The sequence below is a fragment of the Hyperolius riggenbachi genome, chromosome 2 (genome assembly GCF_040937935.1).
Source record: "Hyperolius riggenbachi isolate aHypRig1 chromosome 2, aHypRig1.pri, whole genome shotgun sequence".
Lineage (NCBI taxonomy): Eukaryota > Metazoa > Chordata > Amphibia > Anura > Hyperoliidae > Hyperolius > Hyperolius riggenbachi.
In genome coordinates, this window is record NC_090647.1 from 336570726 (window position 1) to 336595110 (window position 24385).

The window sequence follows — 24385 nt, forward strand, 5'->3', positions numbered from 1 at the left end:
ATTTGTCAGGTTTAATTTGGAAAACTTTGGAATGGCTGTGTTTTGTATACACAAAAAAACTAAGAAAGGATGAGTGGGCTAAAGTTTTTGTTTTTAACGAAAGTGGAACTTAAAGGAATACTGTAGGGGGCTCGGGGGAAAATGAGTTGAACTTACCTGGGACTTCTAATGGTCCCCCACAGACATCCTGTGCCCGCGCAGCCACTCACCGATGCTCCGGTCCGCCTCCTGTTTACTTCTGGAATTTCAGACTTTAAAGTCTGAAAACCACTGCACCTGCGTTGCCGTGTCCTCACTCCCGCATTTGTTACCAGTAGCATACTGCGCAGACACAGACCATACTGGGCCTGCGCAGTACACTCCTGGTGACGTCAGTGGGAGCGAGGACACGGCAACGCAGGTGCAGAGGTTTTCAGACTTTAAAGTCTGAAATTCCAGAAGTGAACCGGAGGCAGGGCCAGAGCATCGGTAAATGGCTCCGCGGGCACAGGATGTCTGTGGGGGACCATTAGAAGCTACAGGTAAATTCAACTTATTTTTCTCCGACCCCCTACAGTATTCCTTTAACTTTAAGGCAACTTGAATCGTGCTTTTTAAGTGTTTCTTTTTTTTTATTATTTTCTTCGCCATGCTGAAATCTTTTAAGACTATTATTTTTCAACTGAGCTCAATGAATGTGTCATTTTTTTTCATTTTCCTCTTACAGTCTATGTAACTACACATAAAAGTGTCTTTATTTACAAACACACATAAAGCCTGCAACATTTTGAGCTATCTATTATAATAAAACCCAATAGCCTTGATGAATGAAATGTTGGTATTTTTCACATATGCCTTTAGTCATTTTATCACACTGCACATATATCACTCTCTGCAAGATGCATAAACAGCATTTCCCATGAAATCTCTTTATGCAAATTATATCACATATGCAAATGATCCATGCGATACGGTTCACATGTTTAATTGCAGATTGATTCATTCCTTGGCTTCATGTGTGGATGTGGTATTTGTGTGTAAGATTAAAGACGCTGTGTTTTTTATCAGGTTTGAACAAGAGAAAAGCAATTTATCTCGTGTAAAATCAAGCCTAAAGAAGGTTTGTGAGATGAATTCTGGTTGCTATAAAAAAACCACAAAAAGGAAATCCTGATACCTCGGGTGTTCAGACTTGCAGGAAGTATTGCTTAACCACTTCACACCTGCTGCTACTGAAGTCTATCTCCTGATGTTTTCCTGTTAACTTTGACAGGGCTTACATTTCAATAGTTCAGTTCTGCCTGCACCCGCCGCAAAGGCATACGCCTGCCGCAGGGGACTAAGCTGCCATTAGACAGCTAAAATTTCTGGCAGAGATCAGAAGCCATGTTCGTTTTTTTCTAGCCCTGTGATCACTAGGAGCCAATCACAGTGATCTCTCTGTGAGTACAGCAATAAAGCTGCTGTGCCTGTCACCCTCTCCCTGTCACTGTTTTTTTTTTCACTCAAAGAGAGTGATTTACCGTACAAAAAAATAAAATAACCCCTATAACTTCTTTGATCCCTTCTCTAAATACAGTAATGTGTGTGGGTGTGTGTGTGCATGTGTGGGTGTGTGCATGTGCAGGTGTGTGCGTGTGTGTGTGTGTGTGTGTGCGTGCATGCGTGCATACACAGATGCACATATGCAGACACTTATATTGAACTGCAACTGCAAATTATGACACTACCAATGAAAATCTGCTAAGATCACAATCTCTGTCATGGCCAGTACCCTACCTCATAGCCAACACCAGCAGCTCAGGCCCATCATATACCGTAATACTCAGCAACCACTCCTACCCATTACATATGTGATCACCTTTATCCTGACCACCATTACATGTGCAGCCACCCTTACCCCCTCATGACACATACAGCCATACATTTGCCTCACCCCTATAATATGAGAAGCTATTATTACTCCAATAGCATGTGCAAAAGCTATTCCCCACCCCCTCCCCTTCCCCTCACCACCACCAACAATAACACTTTCCCTTTTCCATTTGCATAACATGTGTGACCACCATCCCCCCAACCCCCACATCTTGTTTTGAGAAGGCATTCTCCTTAGCTGTGGTCTGTGTTCTTTGAAAGGCCAAATGATACAGCTTTTCATGGGCCTTGTGATGTATCCCACAAACAGAATAGCCACTCATCTGTGGTAATTGTTTACTTATTTGGAGTGAATTTCTATAATTACATGATGTGTTTGAAAAAAAAACAAAACAGAGAAAACTGACTTATTTAACCACTTCAGTACCAGCACCCTCTGCCCCCTTAAGGACCAGAGGGTGCTGGTACAGTAAACCGCCGCTTCCCGACAAATCGCGGCTAAAATCTGCTGCTCCCGCTGGTCACGCTGCTCTGTCCCCGCCGCAGGCTGCTCTCTCTGCCGTCTCTATGACGGCAGAGCGCTGTGCGCCGGTCGGGAGCCTTTTTCATTGGCTCCTGACCCTGTCACTCAATGTAAGCCAATGGGATTGGCTTACAGGAATGACAGGGCCAGGAGCAAATGAAAACGGCTCCTGCCCGGCTCACAGTGCTCTGCCGTCATAAAGACAGCAGGGCAAGCAAATTTCGGCGGGGAGAAAGTGGCGAGAGCGGCGGGAACGGCAGGGACGCGCGGTGAATGGGACGTAGAGTTTACATCCAGTCAGAACCGCAGCGCCACCTGCCCGCCGTAGAATCGTACTGTGTCGGTCCACAGGTAGTTAAAGACACATTTTTAAACCCTATTTTCAATGTTTTGTTAGCATACTTTCCCTTAAAAAATATATGTAAATTCCCACTTCAGCACAATTACTTCAACTACAAAAAAAGCATATTCGTCCTTAAAAATCAATACTAAATTTGTTTAGGCATGCTAAAAATTGATTGAGATATTTATATTCAAACAAAGGTTATTGCACTGGTCTGGCAAGGGGCTTAAGTATGCTGGTACTAAAGCGGTTAAATTCGATAAAATTGGATTTTTTATATAGATTACACACTCTATTTGATAAAAACATGAGATCAAACAAAACTGTTAAAAACTCCCAACTGATTTTCGATTAATAACATAGTAACGTAGTTAGGTTGAAAAAAAGACATCCATACATCAAGTTCAACCAGAAGGGAAAAAACAAGCAAGCAAACAAAAACGACCATTGTGAACTTGCACATATCTCTGTTGATCCAGGGGAGGGTGAAAAACCTTACAGGGCCTGGGCCAAATAACCTTAAAAGGGAAAAAGTCCTTCCTGACTCCAGATGACAGTCAGATAAATCTGTGTACCAACTCTCCTGGGACTTACCTAGTAATATGCATACATCCGAAAATGGCGCCTATGAATAATGGCGCACGGCACTGCCGTTAATCCGTATGCGCTTATTGTTATTTACCGTTAAGAAACTTTTATTTAGTCGGCATGCGCTTATTGTTATTTACCGTTAAGAAACTTTTATTTAGTCGGCATGCGCTTATTGTTATTTACCGTTAAGAAACTTTTATTTAGTCGGCATGCGCTTATTGTTATTTACCGTTAAGAAACTTTTATTTAGTCGGCATGCGCTTATTGTTATTTACCGTTAAGAAACTTTTATTTAGTCGGCATGCGCTTATTGTTATTTACCGTTAAGAAACTTTTATTTAGCCGGCATGCGCTTATTGTTATTTACCGTTAAGGAACTTCCATTTAGCCGGCATGTGGTTATCGTTATGTAACGTTTACCTTTTTACATTACATGTAGTTATTGTTCTTTAGAAATTTGCTACTTCCTTAACAGTAAAAAGCTTATCCTTATTTACCGTTAAGGTAAACCTGTACATTTTAAATTAATTTTAAATTAATTTGAAAATTTAAAAATTTAATAATCCGATTTATTATTAGAATTTAATAATAATTCCTGATACCTATTTTCATTTAACATTATCTAACTATATTATCCTTTATAAAATATATTTTTTGGGAAATTATTTAATTAATTGATTACAGTTATATAATAGTATTATTATATATGCTTCCCTTTTCATTTACTTATTTCTGTTAGTTTGTACTATGTATGCGCTCCATCCATTTATTTAAAATTTATACAGTTCTGCATGTTACTCATCTTTATTTTATTATTAAGATTTATTACTAAATAATTGTTTCAATTCAGTAGTGAGCATAAGGATAAGTTATAAAATTAAAAAAAAAATTAAATTTCGGTTGTGTAAAAATTGTCCATTGCATTGCGTTTGCTCTGTTTTTTTTTTCACACGATTTCACGGATGCGATTTCACACCGTTTCGTTTTAGATCCTGATAACTTTCATTTACTCAACACTGTAACATTTTTATTTCTCATTTATTCAATAATCTTTTTTTTTATTCCCATACACTTCGGCATATACTGCACTGCATCATAACTACCAACCTACCTCCCTACCACCATAATATCCCTCCTGCACTGTATTTAACATCACAATACAGTCATAGGCCGCACTGCATCATACCTACCAACACACTGTCACTCCTGCACTCCATTTATACACACAATGCTGGCATAGGCCGCACTGCATCATACCTACGAACACACTGTCACTTCTGCACTCCATTCAACCCCACAATGCTGGCATAGGCCGCACTGCATCATACCTACCAACTCACTGTCACTCCTGCACTCTATTCAAACCCACAATGCTGGCATAGGCCGCACTGCATCATACCTACCAACACACTGTCACTCCTGCACTCCATTTATCCACACAATGCTGGCATAGGCCGCACTGCAATGCGATGCAAGCTTATGGTGCTTGAAGAAACACATGGTATGTATAAATAAATATTTTCTTTTTAGGATTCAGTCATCTCTGGTTTAATTTATAATGAAAAAGTAATAGAAGGTTCAGCATTCATGCAAATCTAAGAGAAATATGATAGATTAAAAAAATAAAAATAAAAAAAAAAGGTAATGTATAGCACAAATACGACTGTATGAGGTGTGTACACAACCAAACACCAGTATCGGAGCAGAGAAAAATGTTACTCACAGCAAAGTGAATTTGAATGGTGCCGAAGAAACTTAAAAAGGTACGTTTTGTTTAAATTTATTATAACAATGTAGACAGGGGGGGTAAAGAGCAGATGGAAAGACCGAAAGCATGCTAGAAGAATTTTGGTTAGCTGGAGGATGTGTGCCAGCGAACCTACATTAAGTACTGAAAGCCAGAGATCGCTATTTCAATTAATAGATACAGGAGTCATAAAAAAGACAATCAACGTGCATACAATGAAGACGGATATTGATTGCGTGGCTGTGGAATAATGCAAGTATAAAGTGAAGGTGCAAACGGCGGATGGGAGTTTTTAAAATAACAGGAATAAACATATAAATATAAAAATAATTAAACAGTTAAAAAATAAATTTAGAGTGGGGGTGGAAAATTAGAAAAATGTAATGATACGTTCAACTGTCTGCATAGGAAAACAGCTGTTTGACATTTCATTAAGTCTGAAGTGGAAAAAAAACCTGTCTTGACTTTTAAAGCTTCAGACTTGTTCTGCTACTGAGACATTTGCATGCATTTGTCATGAAAACAGCATACCTGACTCCTTGTAATGCTGGAAGTATAAGTACCATATTCTCCCGTGATACTAAGAAAGTCCGGATGGTTTGTTCATGTTAACACCTTTAGTATCTGCCTTTGCTATTGTTTGTTAACAGTATCTTACTGTGGAAAGAGTTGATGAAAATGCTTCCTTTCTCTCCAAAACATTTCCCACACTCAGTACATGAAATGGGCTTCTCGCCAGTGTGAGATGTCTTATGTTTCACAAGGCTTCCTTTCTCTCCAAAACATTTCCCACAACACTCAGTACATGAAAATGGCTTCTCACCAGTGTGAGATGTCTTATGTTTCACAAGGCTTCCTTTCTCTCCAAAGCATTTCCCACACTCAGTACATGAAAAGGGCTTCTCGCCAGTGTGAGATGTCTTATGTTTCACAAGGCTTCCTTTCTCTCCAAAGCATTTCCCACACTCAGTACATGAAAAGGGCTTCTCGCCAGTGTGAGATGTCTTATGTTTCACAAGGCTTCCTTTCTCTCCAAAACATTTCCCACACTCAGTACATGAAAAGGGCTTCTCACCAGTGTGAGATGTCTTATGTTTCACAAGGCTTCCTTTCTCTACAAAACATTTCCCACTACACTCAATACACGAAAAGGGCTTCTCACCAGTGTGAGATGTCTTATGTTTCACAAGGCTTCCTTTCTCTCCAAAGCATTTCCCACACTCAGTACATGAAAAGGGCTTCTCGCCAGTGTGAGATGTCTTATGTTTCACAAGGCTTCCTTTCTCTCCAAAACATTTCCCACACTCAGTACATGAAAAGGGCTTCTCACCAGTGTGAGATGTCTTATGTTTCACAAGGCTTCCTTTCTCTACAAAACATTTCCCACTACACTCAGTACATGAAAATGGCTTCTCACCAGTGTGAGATGTCTTATGTTTCACAAGGCTTCCTTTCTCTCCAAAGCATTTCCCACACTCAGTACATGAAAAGGGCTTCTCGCCAGTGTGAGATGTCTTATGTTTCACAAGGCTTCCTTTCTCTCCAAAGCATTTCCCACACTCAGTACATGAAAAGGGCTTCTCGCCAGTGTGAGATGTCTTATGTTTCACAAGGCTTCCTTTCTCTCCAAAACATTTCCCACACTCAGTACATGAAAAGGGCTTCTCACCAGTGTGAGATGTCTTATGTTTCACAAGGCTTCCTTTCTCTACAAAACATTTCCCACTACACTCAATACACGAAAAGGGCTTCTCACCAGTGTGAGATGTCTTATGTTTCACAAGGCTTCCTTTCTCTCCAAAGCATTTCCCACACTCAGTACATGAAAAGGGCTTCTCGCCAGTGTGAGATGTCTTATGTTTCACAAGGCTTCCTTTCTCTCCAAAACATTTCCCACACTCAGTACATGAAAAGGGCTTCTCACCAGTGTGAGATGTCTTATGTTTCACAAGGCTTCCTTTCTCTCCAAAACATTTCCCACAACACTCAGTACATGAAAAGGGCTTCTCACCAGTGTGAGATGTCTTATGTTTCACAAGGCTTCCTTTCTCTCCAAAGCATTTCCCACACTCAGTACATGAAAAGGGCTTCTCGCCAGTGTGAGATGTCTTATGTTTCACAAGGCTTCCTTTCTGTGTAAAACATTTCCCACACTCAGTACATGAAAAGGGCATATATGCATATTTATATGCATATATATATATATATATATATGCATATATAAATATATATATATATACATATATGCATGCATATATATATGCGCATATGCATATATATATATATATATGCATGCATACATATATGCATATATAGATATGCATATGCATACATATATATAGATATATATATATATTTAATAACAATAAGGACAAAACTAGTGTTTTTAAAAAAGAAATTAAAAAAGAAATGCTCCCCAAAAAAACGTTCAGGGTTACAGACGCATACATACTATTTATAAAAAAAAAATACTACATACAAAAAAATAAGAAAAGGTTTATGAAATTATAAAAGAGTAACAGTCTTGGATAAAACATATGACATTGACACTTTTATTTGTAAAAAATTATATATGAATATTAACATATTAATTAACATATATACATGTTAACATATTAATTAAAATTGTATGTAATAAAGTTTAATAAAACCCATTATAGAAAAATAACGATAGAACTATTATAGATTATTAACCATAAATTACAATAATGAACAAGGCGCTATTGAAAAATATAGATAAAGCAAAAAAGCAAGGGGTATAACGGTAAATAACAATAACACGTTTGTTCGCAAAAAATAAAATTTTAATGTTAAAGAATTATTTTTTTAAGTCTTAACATAAAATAACGTTAAATTAAAATAATGAACAAGGCGCTATTGAAAAATATTGATTAAGCACAAAGTCAAGAGGTGTAACGGTAAATAACAATAACAAGTGCTTATTGCCAAAATATAATATTAACGTTAAAATAACAATTATAATTTGGTGTCTTAACGTTATATTACAAAAAAATAAAATTTTGGACAAGGATCTATTGAAACACGCAGGCAAATTACCTAGGCGCTAACGAAAAATATAGATAGCGCAATGATGCAAAGGGAAAAAGTCAGCATGCGCCATTATCGATGCCTGTTAACGATAAATAACGTTAAGCGGTCAATTTCAATGCGGCGCCATTTACATGCATATGCGGCAGGCGCCATTTTTAACCGTTCCCAGTAATATAGCCATGGACGCCCTTCAATGCAAGGAAAGCATCCAAGCCCTTTTTAACCACTTGCCGACCGCACACTCATACCGTCCGGCGGCAAAGTGGTAGCTGGAGGACCAGCGACGCAGTTCTGCGTCGTCAGGTGCCTCCCTAATTAATCAGGAAAGGCCGCTCGCGCGAGCGGCCGTTTCCTGTCAGATTACGGAGCGGGTCTCGGTGAATAGCCTGCGAGCCGCTGATTGCGGCTCGCAGACTAAATGTAAACGTAGGAGACCCATGTCTCCTTTGTTTACATTGTACGGCGCTGCTGCGCAGCAGCGCCGTAAGGCAGATCGGCGATCCCCGGCCAATCAGCGGCCGGGGATCGCCGCCATGTGACAGGGGACAGCCTGTCACTGGCTGCACAGGACGGATAGAGTCCTGTGCAGCCCCGATCACCGGGGGGGATCAGGTAGGAGAGGGAGGGGGGAATTTCGCCGCAGGAGGGGGGCTTTGAGGTGCCCCCCCCGCAACACCCAGGCAGGCAGAAGAGATCAGACCCCCCCTGCACATCATCCCCATAGGGGGGAAAAAAGGGGGGCAATCTGATCTCTCTGCGTGCTACCTGATCTGTGCTGGGGGCTGCAGAGCCCACCCAGCACAGATCACTAAAGACAGCGCTGGTCCTTAAGGGGGGGTAAAGGGTGGGTCATCAAGTGGTTAAATGCAGATATAGAGTTTGCATAACTACTTCCTGAGGTAAGATGTTCCCCATTTTAACCACTCTCACTGTGAAGGACCCCTTTCTAAATAGATGGCAAAACTTTTTTTTCCTCCAAACACTGATCGGGAATGTCTGCATTTTCTTCATCAAGTACACACAGGAGTGAAATCTGATTTGATACAGATCAGTGACCAGTAATAACCCAGGTAAATAATCAATATTAGGGTGATAATGATTCTCTACCTTATTAAATACACACCTAAACATACACCAAGAGAGAGTATGCAAACCTTAACAGTGAGATTTTTTTAGTTTACCTGACTTAAAGCATTGTACTTTTCTGGCTGATATCAATCAGCAGGTTAAGCATCCGCTACATATTCACCACCTGCTGTTCTTCACAAACCATCTATATCAGCTGTATATGCACTGGAAAAGGGTTTGTGCTTGAGGATAAGAGAAGATATTCCACACAAGTCCTACTAGCTGGCTGCACACATGGGAACTGCATGGAAACGGCATATACGTAAGCTACCAGTGAATGATATATTTTGACAAGCAGTGACCTGTGCACTGGCCCACTTTAAGTGCAGTTATTAATGAGCCATCGTATCTAATTTTCTGAGATTCATTTTCTGTGACTCTTTTAAGTGGGTCAGTTCCATGGGACTTGCATAAAACTGATGTTATGCTATTAATTGAAAAGGGCAAATAATAGAAACAGGAAACTACAAACAAGTGTTTAAAGGGGTTCTTTCGCGAAAAAAGTAGGCAGTTAAAAAATGTGACAGATGACAGGTTTTGGGCCAGTCCATCTTTTTAAGGGGGATTCTCAGGGCTTTCTTTGTTTTCAACAGCATTTCCTGAACAGCAGTTTAACTGCCAAAATAGCAAGATACCAGCCGGCCTCCCTAATCACTTGCACACTATTATGTCAGTTACATTTTGCAACTGTTGTTCAGGAAATGCTGTTGAAAACAATGAAAGCCCTGAGAATCCCCCTTAAAAAGATGGACTGGCCCAAAACCTGTCATCTGTCACATTTTTTAACTGCCTACTTTTTCGCGAAAGAACTCCTTTAACCACTTGCCGACCGCGCACTCATACCGCGCGTCGGCAAAGTGGCAGCTGCAGGACCAGCGACGCAGTACTGCGTCGCCAGCTGCAGGCTGATTAATTAGGAAGCAGCCACTCGCGCGAGCGGCTGCTTCCTGTCAAATCACGGCGGGGGGCTCCGTGAATAGCCTGCGGGCCGCCGATGGCGGCTCGCAGGCTAAATGTAAACACAAGCGGAAATAATGGCAGATCGGCGATCCCCGGCCAATCAGCGGCCGGGGATCGCCTCCATGTGACAGGGGACGTCCTGTCACTGGCTGCACAGGACGGATAGCGTCCTGTGCAGCCCGGATCACCGGGAGGGAGAGGTAGGAGAGGGAGGGGGAGAATGTCGCCGCGGAGGGGGGCTTTGAGGTGCCTCCCCCCGCAACTAGCCTGCACGCAGGAGCGATCAGACCCCCCCTGCACATCATCCCCATAGGGGGGAAAAAAGGGGGGCGATCTGATCGCTCTGCGTGCCCTCTGATCTGTGCTGGGGGCTGCAGAGCCCACCCAGCACAGATCCCTTCAAACAGCGCTGGTCCTTAAGGGGGGGTAAAGGGTGGGTCCTCAAGTGGTTAAATTGTTTAAAGTAGAAGTACAGTCCCCACATATGTATGCTGTGTCTAAAAATAATTTGCATTCCTTGTAGCAGAAAACATGTAACTGCAAATATTATTTTGTTTTGAAGATAGGAAGCCTTTTTCTTTTCCCTGGACTGTGGTCACATGATTATGCCTACGTGAAGCTGCTAACGCAGATAAAGGATAGTGAGAACTCCACAATCTATTATTACTGGATTTATATTCCAGCACACAACTAACTCAACAGGTTACAGGAAGGACCACGATCTGCGAAAAAAAAAAAACCGCTGCCGAGTACCTCTGCTGCCAGGAGTTCAGCCGTCCACTCCTCCAGTCTGATTCACTGCTTCCGCCTCCCAGCTCAGTGTGGCGGCTCCCAGAATGCAACATGCCAGGAACTGACGATGTGACAGACGTGGGGCCGACTGGGGTCTGAGGGAGAGCAATGCTAATCATGCAGGCGGAGGCGGAGCAGAAGATACTATGCTGGCTACGGTACGCTGTAGCTCAGCCTCCGGCTGCATAATTAATGGACTACTTCTATCTGCTCTCTGCAGTTCCAGTCATACAGGAATTTATTTGGCTGGGCTTTTTGACACCCTCCCCCCTCCTGTCTTGTCATCCAGAGCGCCATGCCCCCTTGCACCCAATGAACAGTATGCCCCTGCTTGGCGGGACTTGATTGGTCCCTCTTCAAGCTGCATGGATTTTCATTAAAAATCCTGTATCAACTCATAATTATTTTCATCTTAACCACTTGAGGACCACAGTGCTAAACCACCCTAAAGACCAGGCCTTTTTTTTTAAATAAAATGGCCACTGCAGCTTTAAGGCCAAGCTGCAGGGCTGCACAACACAGCACAGGAGTTACCCCCCCCCCCTTTTCTCCCCACCAACAGAGCTCTCTGTTGGTGGGGTCTGATCACCCCCTAGTTGTTTGGTTTATTTAAACAAATATTTATTTGTATTTATTTTTATTAAAAATATCTATTTTTTTATTTGTTTTCTTCCCTCTCCCTCCCGCCCACCCCCCGCCAGCCAATCACGGCGATCGGCTGTCATAGGTTTCTGCCTATGAGAGCCGATTGCTCTCTTGTCCCCCAGGGGGACAGCCGTGTCACACAGCTGTCCCCAGTACAGCGCTGCTGCTGATCGCAGCCCTGTACTGTGTAAATAGACGCCGATTACGCCGTCTAACAGTCCCCCGAGTGGCAATAGGCGCTCGGAGACTGAAGGCGGGGTGGAGCTCCGCCCCCAAGAAGGAGATGCGTGCGCACCCTGCGCGTGATCTACTTCAGTAGCCGGCTCCAGGACCTGATGCCAATTGGCGTTAGGCGGTCCTGGGGCTGCCGCCACGTTCACGCCCATTGGCGTGACGCGGTCGTTAGGTAGTTAAAGGGAACCTTAACTGAGAGGGATATGGGTGTTTCCTTTTAAATAATACCAGTTGCCTGGCAGTCCTGCTGATCTCATTGGCTGCAATAGTGTCTGAATCACACACCTGAAACAAGCATGCAGCTAATCCAGTCTGACTTCAGGCAGAGCACCTGATCTGCATGCTTGTGAAGGGGCTGTGGCTAAAAGTATTAGAGACACAGGATCAGCAGAAGAGTCAGGCAACTGGTATTATTTTAAAAGGAGAAAGCCATATCATTCTCAGTTTAGGTTCCCTTTAATGACCACCCTTAGAGTTAAAACAATTTATAATTTCTATCAATGAAATATCATGTCCCAGATAGCATAAGTGGAGTATACCTTGGCATTGTCAGAGCATTAGATAATAAGGCCACCTTAAACAGTGAATGGCCTACCACTATGCCTGAATGGAAAGCACAAGCTAGATGCAGGGATACTTCCTACTCATGTTAATCTGACAGCAGCACACCTTTAAAATCATCATCTATATTAAATGTCACACGTTCAGGCTACAAATTGGTATTTGGAAGCTGGCCTTATATCCAGTCATCCAAGTGCATTTTATTTTTTGTCCTACTTGACTTGAACTTGTTAAGAATCGTATCATTAAATGTTTTTATTGTAACTGGCTTCACTAGTCTCCAGATACCAGTAGTACTGTCATGAATACCCATTAAATGCAAAGATATATGAAACAGTATATTTTCAATTTATGTATCTGTCTTTCAAAATTCTCTAGTTAGTGCTCTGTACTTCTTTATCTTCCACTGTATGTCTCCTAGGCATGTTCTGCTGCTCACTATATCCTCCTGTCTACATGTAAGTTGTATTCATCTGCCCCCTCTGTGTCTGTCTATGTGCTTGTCTGTCATGTGCTTGTAATGCAGGCTTGCCTTTCTGCCTCTCCCTCATTGTACTTCTCTAACACCTTTTTACTCATTTGTGCATTTTATGTCTGTCTGAGCAACGTACGTAGACATAGATCCCTACATTTCAGACAAGTGATCAGCAACATAGATCATATGTACAGAAAGGTAGGAGGATTGCTTCTCACTCAGTGCTAATGAAGACATCAGCAGTGATGAATATGTATAGAATTAGGAGATGCACTCATGGGATTTGGGATTTGTAATATTATAGGCATGTTAAGCAAGTAAATGCTCAGTACAATAAGAGAACGCTCACGCTAAAGGCATGTCTAGCTGACAAAATCCCACAAGTGCATATCAATTTATGATATTGATTAACTGTCTAAATTGGAAAAAAAAGACATTTTATCTAGAAAGGTCTGCACACCAAAAGACAAATAAAACTAACTTCCTTGTAATTTCTTTATATAATTTATTGAAGAAAAGAGAATGCATCCATATACACTCAGAAAATCAGCAATATCCATCAAAGAACACATTTCCTTCCCCCCACCCCACCCCGCTTTTCTTCAATATTTTAACATTCAAACAGACCCAAAAAACAAAAACAATCACAAAAAACATTCCCCCTCCTTCCTCCTTCTCCTAATCTGTACATCATAATCCTCACCCATCCATAAAAGAAAACAAATCCTATAAGGATTACTCATCCCACAGATTGTAATATGTCTCCTACTCCCAACAAATCAAGGTGCTCCTCCCCTACATCTCCATCATATTCTCATATTCCACTGTATCTTGAAACTTAAGCCACTTCTCCCACTTATCATTAAAGACCCCCAATTTGTCCTGCTGAAGAGCAATTTGATTTTCAAGATCTTTAAAAAAAAATAACTTTATCAATCCAATCTCTAAGGATAAGAGGATCCTGACATCTCCACTTAACTGGAATCAAGCTTTTAGCAGCTATCAACAATTGGGGAACAATCAATCTCTTATAACTACTAATAGAATTTGACGTATCACGTAGCAACACTTTAGATGGCTCCCAACTGATGCATTCATCACCTAACCTTCTAGTACATTCTAATATATTATCCCAAAACCTTAAAATTACAGGACACTCACTTCCTTGTATTAATGATGTCTATGCTAGCCACATGGATTTCAGGTAGTTGCTTAATACAGTATAGTCTCGGTTTTCTGGCACCGATGTGGATCTGGTAATGCCGGACAAGTGTGCTTCCTGGCTGCTTGTGACTCAACTTTAAAAATAGGCCTAGCTAACACAGTTCTATGCCCCACTCTATATACATACCATGAACTATGCATTAAATATTAAAATACAGTAACTGAAAGTATACTAACCTTGTGGGAGCAGAGCCCACAAACAGCCTAACAAGTTGATCTTTACCATTGTGAGTATTGCCAGTGATTTGTGCTGGTTGGTTAAGACTGCTGGTTAGTTGAGTTCCAGGTAATAGAGACTCTACTGCAATTGGATCAGATCTATTGTATTAGCTGATATTAGCATACACAGAAGTGATGGCAAGCAGTGTTGCCCATGGTGTGTGGAGCTTTGTGCCCCAACCATATAAGGGCATGTATACAGCAGCTTTGATGGAAAAATCTAGTCTAGTAAATAACAAAGTCGTAGTAAACACCATAGTCAACCTCAGTTTTTATAACTGCATTTCACAGAAATGCATATATAAAAATGTACATTAAAATCTTGGTTATCCTTTTAGCTTTTACAATATAAATATGTAAACTTCATGCTAGGATGGGTCACAGGTCTCTCCAGTCCCAAATTGTAAACAGCCATCTTTCCATTCATAAGCCTCTTATATCTGTCCGTCACTATGGAGACATGGCTGCTGCTGGGATCAAAATCAACACCCCTCCTCACCATGACACTGTGCACATCATTGCAAGTACAGTACATTGACCAACTGTCATGGAGTAAAGAGAAGATTGAGTGAAACAAGGCTGCAGGCTGTCATTGTGAAGAGTTAACCAACTGTGGCCCAGATTTATCAATTGTGTCTGAAAGAAAATTCTGAGGTGGTTTCTAGAAATCATGCAGAACTGCCTCAGACATTATAAGGAAGTGAAAGTTACATCTAAAACTGTTCTAAAACAGTAGGAAATAGGTAGGATTCTAAATCAAAACTGATACAGTCTGTGAAAAATCCTCTGCGTAAGATGTATTGTGAAGAAAATAATTTATACATACATGGGTCTTCCTCCAGATCCTTTCAGGTTGTGGGCTCCCTTGCCATCCTCCAACGCCGCTTCGATCCCCCTTGCCATCCCAGTAAATACTCCAGTTGTCCCACTCCCCAGTCAGCGCATACCATGCATGCGCGAACCCCCATCAAACTCCAATAGCTGGGAGCATTCTGCACGTGCGCAGTACTATTTATTCATATTATTATCACTGGTTTAGCACTGTTCTACCAGTATGACATTTCTAGAAATTCATGCAAAACTAGCGCAAAGCTCTACTTATTCTGCAAGTAAAGAACACATGCAGATTACAAGTGATTTATTATACTGCGAAAACAAAACAAAAAAAAACACATTTTTGTGCCCCTTTTTTTAGACACCTATTTGTATGAAAAACACTAAAAGATAACCAAGGGATGTAAGCGATATGTGTATGTTCCTATTAGAAAGACACTACCCTTCTTATCCAGATATATCTCCTTTTACTAATAGAGATGAACGACTGAACCGATTTACAATGTTTGAGAATTGAGTCAGTCAGTCAGCATACAATTAAGCCATCTCCCAATACACCGCTCATGCACTGATATGTAACTCTGCTATTTAACTGCTTTGTTATCGTCTAATACTTTTTCATTAAATTCTTTTTAAAACAAAAACATGATAGACAGATCTGCTCTACTCTAAATGATACTCACACAAATCACTAAGTACTGTATACTGTCTTGTGCTCCTGTGCCTGTAAAGCCATAACTCTGGTTCAATTTTCTTAACACCAATGTGATACCAACTTGCCTATATTTGTCTTTCAACACTGGATGAGTATTTTGTGTGTGTGATGGAGGAGCTTCCTATTCCAAAACAGCAGCCAAGTACCAACTAATAACCAAAAAATGATAGTGTCCGAACATAGTTGGGTGTTATGCGCCCCTAGGTTTCATTGAGTCATACTGGGCCTATTACTGGCATGAAATATTCCCTGATTGATAGATGCAAAATTAAGTAGAAATAATATATGGACACTCAGGATTAGAAAATAAGCTTTGTGTATCAGAAAACCAAACTGAGCTCAGTGAGATGCACAACACAATGCAATCTCAGGAAATAAAAAAAGTGGTACTTTGTGAGTAGAGTTTATAGCAGACACAGGGAGATACATGCACTCAAAACTCCATTTGCAAGGTTATCTCCTCCATGGGTTTTAACTATCATCTGTATGCAGATGACACCCAGATCTACCTCCACACCCCTGACATATCTACCACTACCATAGACAAGGTCTCCACCTGCCTATCAGCCATCTCCTCCTGGATGTCTGATAGGTTCCTGAAACTAAATCTAGACCAGGCATGGGCAAACTTGGTCCTCCAGCTGTTAATGAACTACAAATCCCACAATGCATTTGCCTTTATGAGTCATGACTGTGGCTGTCAGACTCCTGCAAAGCATTGTGGGACTTGCAGTTCCTCAACAGCTGGAGGGCCACGTTTGCCCATGCCTGATCTAGACAAAACAGAATTTATGATCTTCCCACCCTGGCCATCCCTGAACCTCCAAGATGCAAATGCCATTGTTAATCACACTACCATTCGCCATACCTCTCAAGCCCGCTGCCTGGGCATCACCCTGGACTCCGCACACTCCTTCACTCCCCACATCCAAAATCTCACAAAGTCCTGCAACATCCACCTCCGCAACATCTGCAAGATCCGCCCTTTCCTGACCCCTGCCACCACCAAATTCCTCATCCATTCCCTCATAATTTCCAGCCTTGACTACTGCAATGCCCTTCTGTCTGGTCTCCCTATGATCCGAATTGCCCCGCTGCAGTCCATCATGAATGAGGCAGCCAGAATTATCCACTTCTTCCATCGCTCCACCATAGCAGCTCCCCTCTGTGAATCCCTCCACTGGCTCCCTAACCAGTCCAGAATCAGATTCAAGATACTGTGTCTGACCTACAAATCTATCCACAAAACCTGTCCAACCTACATTTCCGATCTTACTCAGAGGTACACACCTAGCCTCTCACTCCGCTCCTCCAATGAACTTTGCCTGACCACCCCCCATATCACCCAGTCCCATGCACGCCTCCAGGACTTCTCAAGAGCTGCTCCAAAACTATGGAACTTCCTACCTCCACCCATTAGGGCAGCCCCCTCCTTCATGAGTTTTGCTACATATGAGAAAACCCTAGTTGAGAATAAAAAGGATTTTGCCATTGTTATATGCACAAGCTTAGCTACTACTTTAGCTACGTACACCATCAGAATCCCCAAAAATATTGTAGGCCCCATTCAAGGCACACATCAGCGTCTTTCTTGGTTCAACTGTAAAAATCTGGACATCCCTCCTATGAACTCAGTATTAGAGTTCTATACCCCTCTGTTACCATCAGTAACTAAGGGGCCCGGAACTAATTGGAAGCACAGTTTGGTCCCAGCCTGCCCCCTGTGACAGCCAGTTTCTTGTACTTGAAGTGGTCCTGAATCCTGTAATGGATACCTTGGATACCTGCTCACAGCAGCAAAACTTTGTCTTCTGAAAATACTGGTAGATACATTAACTGCCTACCTGCTTACAACTGCCTACCCATTCACCACCCTCTACAACCGGGCATCTACTGCCAATTGCCAACCCCTTGCTGCTTAGCACCTAGTGCAGCTTGGTACCCAATGCTGCTTAGCACCCACTGTAGATCATCACCTCCTACAATGTGCCCATCACTCCTGCCTAGCACCCACCGCTACATGGTATCTAATACTTGTCTATCCCCCACTCCTTGTCACCCACTATTTACCACTTGTCAACGCAGTATCTATCACTGCTGCCACCTACTGCCTGCCTAACTATCACTACTTGCCTGCCACTAGAAATTACAGATCACTAACTCCCTGTTATAAGAGCCTAATTATTGCTGCAGTGATCAGTAGCAATACATGACACATAATTCTGAATATCACTACCTACCTTTTATTATTATTATTTAGTATTTATATAGCGCCGACATCTTCCGCAGTGCTGTACAGAGTATATATAGTCTTGTCACTAACTGTCCATCAGAGGAGCTCACAATCTAGTCCCTACCATAGTCATATGTCTATATTGTGTAGTATATGTATTGTAGTCTAGGGACAATTTAGGGGGGAAGCCAATTAACTTATCTGTATGTTTTTCGGATATGAAAGGAAACAGGAGTGCCCAGAGGAAACCCACACAGACACGGGGAGAACATGCAAACTCCTTGCAGATGTTGACCTGGCTGGGATTCGAACCGGGGACCCAGCGATGCAAAGCAAGAGCGCTAACCACCATGCCACCGTGATAGCACTAAAATCTAACTATCACTACTTTTCTGCATCTAGAGAATCTAATTATCACTACCCAATTGCTACTAAAGTCTACCGATCACAACCTACTATCTCCAAAAAGTGGTTGATTTATAATTGTTCAGTAAGGTGTGGTAATGTGCCTAAACTAAGAGAGCTCCCAGCAGTCCCTTTTTGGAAATGACTATGCATTTTTAAACTAAATACCTCTGTCCCTCTTACTGTCTAATTTGTTCCACTTTTAAGTCTAACATAGAGATTTTTATGGATATATGTATTTCTCTTCTAAAAAGTTCTTATGTCAAACTAAAATGTATTCTTATCCTAAATGAATGCATTGTTTATGTTTATTTGAAGTATGAAAATATATCTTTTGCTCATAAATTCTTCATGGTATGTGTGAGTATGGGTGTAGTGGGGGTGTGAGTGAAGGTGTGTCGCAGACATGACTTAAAGAAGTCCATCTTTCTTTCCTCAGAAAGTTGGGTTGGTATGGTCAAGTAATTCTAACAGCATTTGAGCACGTTATTTTTAGCTAACTGGGCATTTGTGGGAGGAAACTACACAACTGTGTCTCAAAGCACATGAAACATTGTATGTTGTATGTACTGTGTCCCATCATACCCATGGGGCTAGCTACTATTGCTCAAAATTACCTGTCCTTCAAATTTTGCTATAGGGGTCCCATAATTGGTAGCTGCACCTCGACGTTGTTGTTTGCATAGCATAGACTGATACGTGCAGTGCCTTTTATGTATTTGCAAATCTAAGCAACAATGTCCTGCCTTCTTTTACTATGAAACACCCTTAGGTTGTTAGGGATGTTGAGTACTGAGGAATTCTGACACAAAAGTTCTATTAAATAACAGTTATCTGTGGTTTTATTACTTACCCTGCGGAGTAGCGCACCATCAAAACAGCACTAACACTACATCACAGCACACCTGACCGCAGTTAGAATTCCACTCTGTGCCAATGTAACAAAAAAAATGGAAAAAGTAATCCTTTTCTTTAGTAAGGATTTTGGACTTCCTTTGATAGATAAAGTACAGCATCTGTGTGCTAAAATTAGAGCCCTGTACAGCTTAATATAATATTGCACCCTTTGAAGTGCTTGATACAGTAATGAGCTGTGAATTATCCAACTGATGGGCTCAGTATCATTACAGTAAAGCTATGTACACACTCTTAATAATTGTTCCCCAAATGATCTTTATTTTCATGCACACTATACCCATCAAAACCTGTCAAGAATTTGTATATTGCCAGGGTACTATTTTTGTATGCTTTTCAGCTGTGTGAGTTTTTAAAAACTGACTCTCAGATCAGATGTATTGTGAAAAGTTCATGAAGCCTTTTAGTGATCCTTTTAGGTGACAGTTCGGGAACAATAACTGCACAGACATGCTGTTCAGCTATTTGCCAAACAGTATGTCCCATGAAGGATGAGAAAAAAAGCACCCTGCAAAAGTAACTACAACTAAATAACAATAGCAGTCGTTCATTGGTAATTCAACAAGTCGAATAGCTAATAATATTATCAATGACTTTGTGGGTTATCTGCACTCAGAGATGGATTAAGATGTAATAGGGCCCTAGCAAGGTAGTGGTCCTTTCGGTAAGTAGAAGTGGAGACTGGAGAGAAGTCAAAGAAGGTAGCAGGTGAGCCCCTTCACACCCACTAGGCCATAAGCACCTGCTTAGGTTGCCTGGTGGATAATATCACACTAAATTTTCACCCAAAATGATCATGAATGATTATATCAAACGATAAAAAACTAGTGTGCATAAGTGGCTTTACTGCTACATGGTTCTTTTAATTACATACTGTCAGATTGTAGGCAATCATAGACCATTTCAACAGGCACGCAATAATTCAGTTAGCGATAAACTTATGTCTGTTTGACTAGATATATTGTGAATGTTTGTCCAGCTGTACTGTACATCTGTCTCCCTGTCTGTCTCTCTTGTTGTTAAGCTCTATCTATATGCAGTATTTACTTGCCGCTTTACCAATCCTACATCTTCCCATTTCAGAACAAATGATCCATTTGACATTGGGCAATTTGTACTAGCTACCACTGTGCTGTTCTCAATCCTCCATAGATTTATGTGCGCATACGTAGTTCCCATGAATACACATTCACTCGCGGTTCTATATACAGGGAAACACTCATCTGTCTTTTACATAATTACTGATCAGACAGATGTGAAGAACCCTGTATGTTAGAAAACATCTCCCTTTCTCTTGATTAATAATTAGCTTGCCACTGATTTTATTCAACACAGTCATTTTCAGCCAGCATTGCGGCTCCAATGTGCAGGGTCAGGGATCTGATGCAGGCACTGGGCTCAAGTAGAAATATTTCTGCAAAGGCAGCTGGAGATATAGCCTGAAGCATCCAATCATATTTAAGCTAATTATGCTGGTGTGAAAATAAAAAGCAGCTGCCTGATATGTTGCATTGGCAGCAGAGCTACGTTCATTTTCTTTTATCTTTTCATACATGAGGCCAATTTTATCTTTAAAAAATGAGCTATAACTAATCTGTTTAATATACCAGTTTCCCACTGACAAAGAGTTGCCTGTGTTACTTGGGCAGTTTTGAAATAAATATAGATTACTGAGATGGCTTTTCATGTGAAATCAATTTTGCAGCAACACTGCTTTTTCAATTGAAATGAAGCTACAATGAATATTGCCTGTTTCATTTTCATTATATTACAATGGATACACATTAGTAAATAGTATTTTCTTTTAATGCCTTGCTGTTACAAGGATGCAAAGCTGGAACAGTGTAACGCTCATAATGAGATTTGCCACTAGAGGGAGTCATAGAGAGGAGATGCTGTGTCATTGCTGAAGAGCACCCGCTGTTACAAGGATGCAAAGCTGGAACAGTGCTATGCACATAATGAGAATTGCCACAAGAGGGAGTCATAGAGAGGAGATGCTGTGTCATTGCTGAAGAGCACCTGCTGTTACAAGGATGCAAAGCTGGAACAGTGTAACGCTCATAATGAGATTTGCTACTAGAGGGAGTCATAGAGAGGAGATGCTGTGTCATTGCTGAAGAGCACCCACTGTTACAAGGATCCAAAGCTGGAACAGTGCTATGCACATAATGAGAATTGCCACTAGAGGGAGTCATAGAGAGGAGATGCTGTGTCTTTGCTAAAGAGCACCCACTGTTACAAGGATGCAAAGCTGGAACAGTGCTATGCACATAATGAGAATTGCCACTAGAGGGAGTCATAGAGAGGAGATGCTGTGTCATTGCTGAAGAGCACCCGCTGTTACAAGGATGCAAAGCTGGAACAGTGCTATGCACATAATGAGAATTGCCACTAGAGGGAGTCATAGAGAGGAGATGCTGTGTCATTGCTAAAGAGCACCCACTGTTACAAGGATGCAAAGCTGGAACAGTGCTATGCACATAATGAGAATTGCCACTAGAGGGAGTCATAGAGAGGAGATGCTGTGTCATTGCTAAAGAGCACCCACTGTTACAAGGATGCAAAGCTGGAACAGTGCTATGCACATAATGAGAATTGCCACTAGAGGCAGTCATAGAGAGGAGATGCTGTGTCATTGCTGAAGAGCACCCGCTGTTACAGGGATGCAAAGCTGGAATAGTGTAACGCTCATAATGAGATTTGCCACTAGAGGGAGTCATAGAGAGAAGATGCTGTGACATGGCTAAAGAGCACCCGGCACTGAGAGGTGAGTAACTTCTGAAGTACTTCTACAGTGCTCCTCTCGCAACCTTGCAATAGCCAGATGAGGGGGTGGTGCATTCAGGGTGGGGGGGGGGCTACCTTGGTCCTTCCAAGCCCCTGCCTTGGTCCTGGGCCAACCCAGGGCAGCTTACTCAGGCCTGGACCCTGCAGAAGACTAAGCCCACTGCTTTATTATCATGGAAGGCAGGCACATGTTCCCACAATTGGTTTTGACATAAATTGCGAATTTGGTGACAATAGCATGTATAAGGGCTTTGAATTTAGCTCGGAAAATCTTCACTGTAGACTTCAATGTAAAATACAGTAGTTGGAGTTAGCAAAACTCTCTATCAACATTGGAATTCTGGTCAAAAACTTAGAATTCTGACGAATTCCAATCATTCCTAACAGGCATTTGGTAGCAGAGTTGTTTTTATCTGAGTGGAAATTGCTGTATTGTTGCTGTCAAATAAATAACTTTTAAAATACATGATCAGAAGCAGAAAGACACTGTGCAGTCTCTGCACAAACATACACTGCTACAAGCCCCTTCCCAGAAAGCTCATTCTGTCATTCTGTACCGGGCGGGTCCTTGTGGTGTAACTAGCTGGATGATCAGCCACACAGCCTGTTACTAACTTCCAAACTTCACTACAGCTGCTTCTGTCATTTAATAAATGTTGTTACAATACAGCAATACAATAACATTTGTAAAGCTTAAAGAGGACCCAAATTAAAAATACAAGGTTTTAGAAATGAAATCTATTTTCTAAATCATAACAATAAATAGCAGCCTGTTTTCAGCTGCATGATGACAAATATAAAATATTTTACATTTATTAGAGAACCCCTCCCTTCCTTTCATATTGCCGGGACAGAATCCGGCAAACTGGTGGAGTAGATGGTGTCCGACAAAGGAGGAATTGCTAATGGCTGCCACCTATCCAGTGGCTGGATAGTGTAATGGTTAAAGGGCTCTGCCTCTGACACAGGAGACCTGGGTTCAAATCTCGGCTCTGTCTGTTCAGTAAGCCAGCACCTATTTCAGTAAGGAGTTTCTTGGGCAAGTCTCCTTAACACTGCAACTGCCTACTGAGTGCGCTCTAGTGGTTGCCTCGCAAGCGCTTTGAGTCCGACAGGAGAAAGGCGCTATGCAAATACTGCAATTATTATTATAAGGGTGAAAAGCAGGCACTGAAATGCTCATAGACTTGAAGGGTGAAAAGCAGGCACTGAAATGCTCATAGACTTGAAGGAGTGTCTATTTATCTTTGCATGTGTCAGAGTGGGGCAACTAAATATTTTGAATTCAAAAAATGTTTGGTTTGGGTCCACTTTAAGGTCTCATTTCACACCAAAATGAAAGCTTACGAAATTTGATTACTAAACTATTACATGGTATGTTTATATCTGTGCCTCCAGGTGGGATTTACAAGGCATTAGATCAAGTTTGTACAATGCAAGGAAAACTGTACAAGCAGTGTACAAGCAGAGAGCAACCAATCAAAGTCTTTGTGGCATGTAACATTTGTAACATGATTGGTTTTCTTGGGTAGTTGCTTTACTTTCATTCTAGTTTAACTTTTGTTTTTAACCATTTTAAAAAATCAGTCCTGTTGTCAACTTGGCTTCTTTGGGAAGCTTATAATGACCTGAACGTAGTACTTTTTATATTTTTAACATGGGTATCTCTTGGCAAGAGAGGATGGTAAAACATCTGTTATCAGAAATCTGAATACGTCCAGTTACATAATTGACTGCAGTGATGTCAAGTCAATGTTAAAGCGGACTTCAACTCAGAACTTCCTCTCTGCTCTAAAATATATAGAACAGCATATTAACCTTTAAAGAAAAATAGTGCTTTGTTACAGCTGATACAAATCCTGCAATAAATCTTCATTGTGTCTACTTCCTGCTTTCATGGCAGAAGACATATTTTTAACATCCTGTATTTAAAAATTAGCTGCTCTGCCATGGCAGAGGAGAATCCTGAGCTGAGAGATCAATTACGACAGTGAAAGTCAAAGATGAGGGGGGATAAAGGTGGGCATAAACTAGTTAGATTAGCAGCAGATAGATCATCAGATAGATTTTCTGATCTATCTGATGGGTTTAGGAACATTTTTTACTAGAAACAGATTTCCAATAGATTTCAGTATGAAATCTATTG

The 24385-nt window shown here is 41.3% G+C and overlaps 2 protein-coding genes across 3 annotated transcripts in view; both read right to left on the bottom strand.

Annotated features, from left to right (window-relative positions):
• The window catches only part of GRM4 (glutamate metabotropic receptor 4), a 327989-nt gene that overhangs the window by 177261 nt on the left and 126343 nt on the right, over nt 1-24385 (bottom strand). Inside the window, exon 1 of one of the 2 annotated variants that reach the window (XM_068269389.1) lies at nt 17672-17710. The exons of the other annotated variant lie outside the window; for it this stretch is intronic. The gene's annotated coding sequence lies outside the window, so the exon portion shown is untranslated. Of the gene's footprint in view, nt 1-17671; nt 17711-24385 lie in introns of those variants that run through there. 2 annotated transcript variants of the gene reach the window in all.
• Nucleotides 6021-6980, bottom strand: LOC137546662 (gastrula zinc finger protein XlCGF57.1-like; the record flags this gene model as incomplete). Its single annotated transcript, XM_068269390.1, has 1 exon — nt 6021-6980. A coding segment is annotated over one exon (960 nt), but the record flags the coding sequence as incomplete, so codon positions are not given.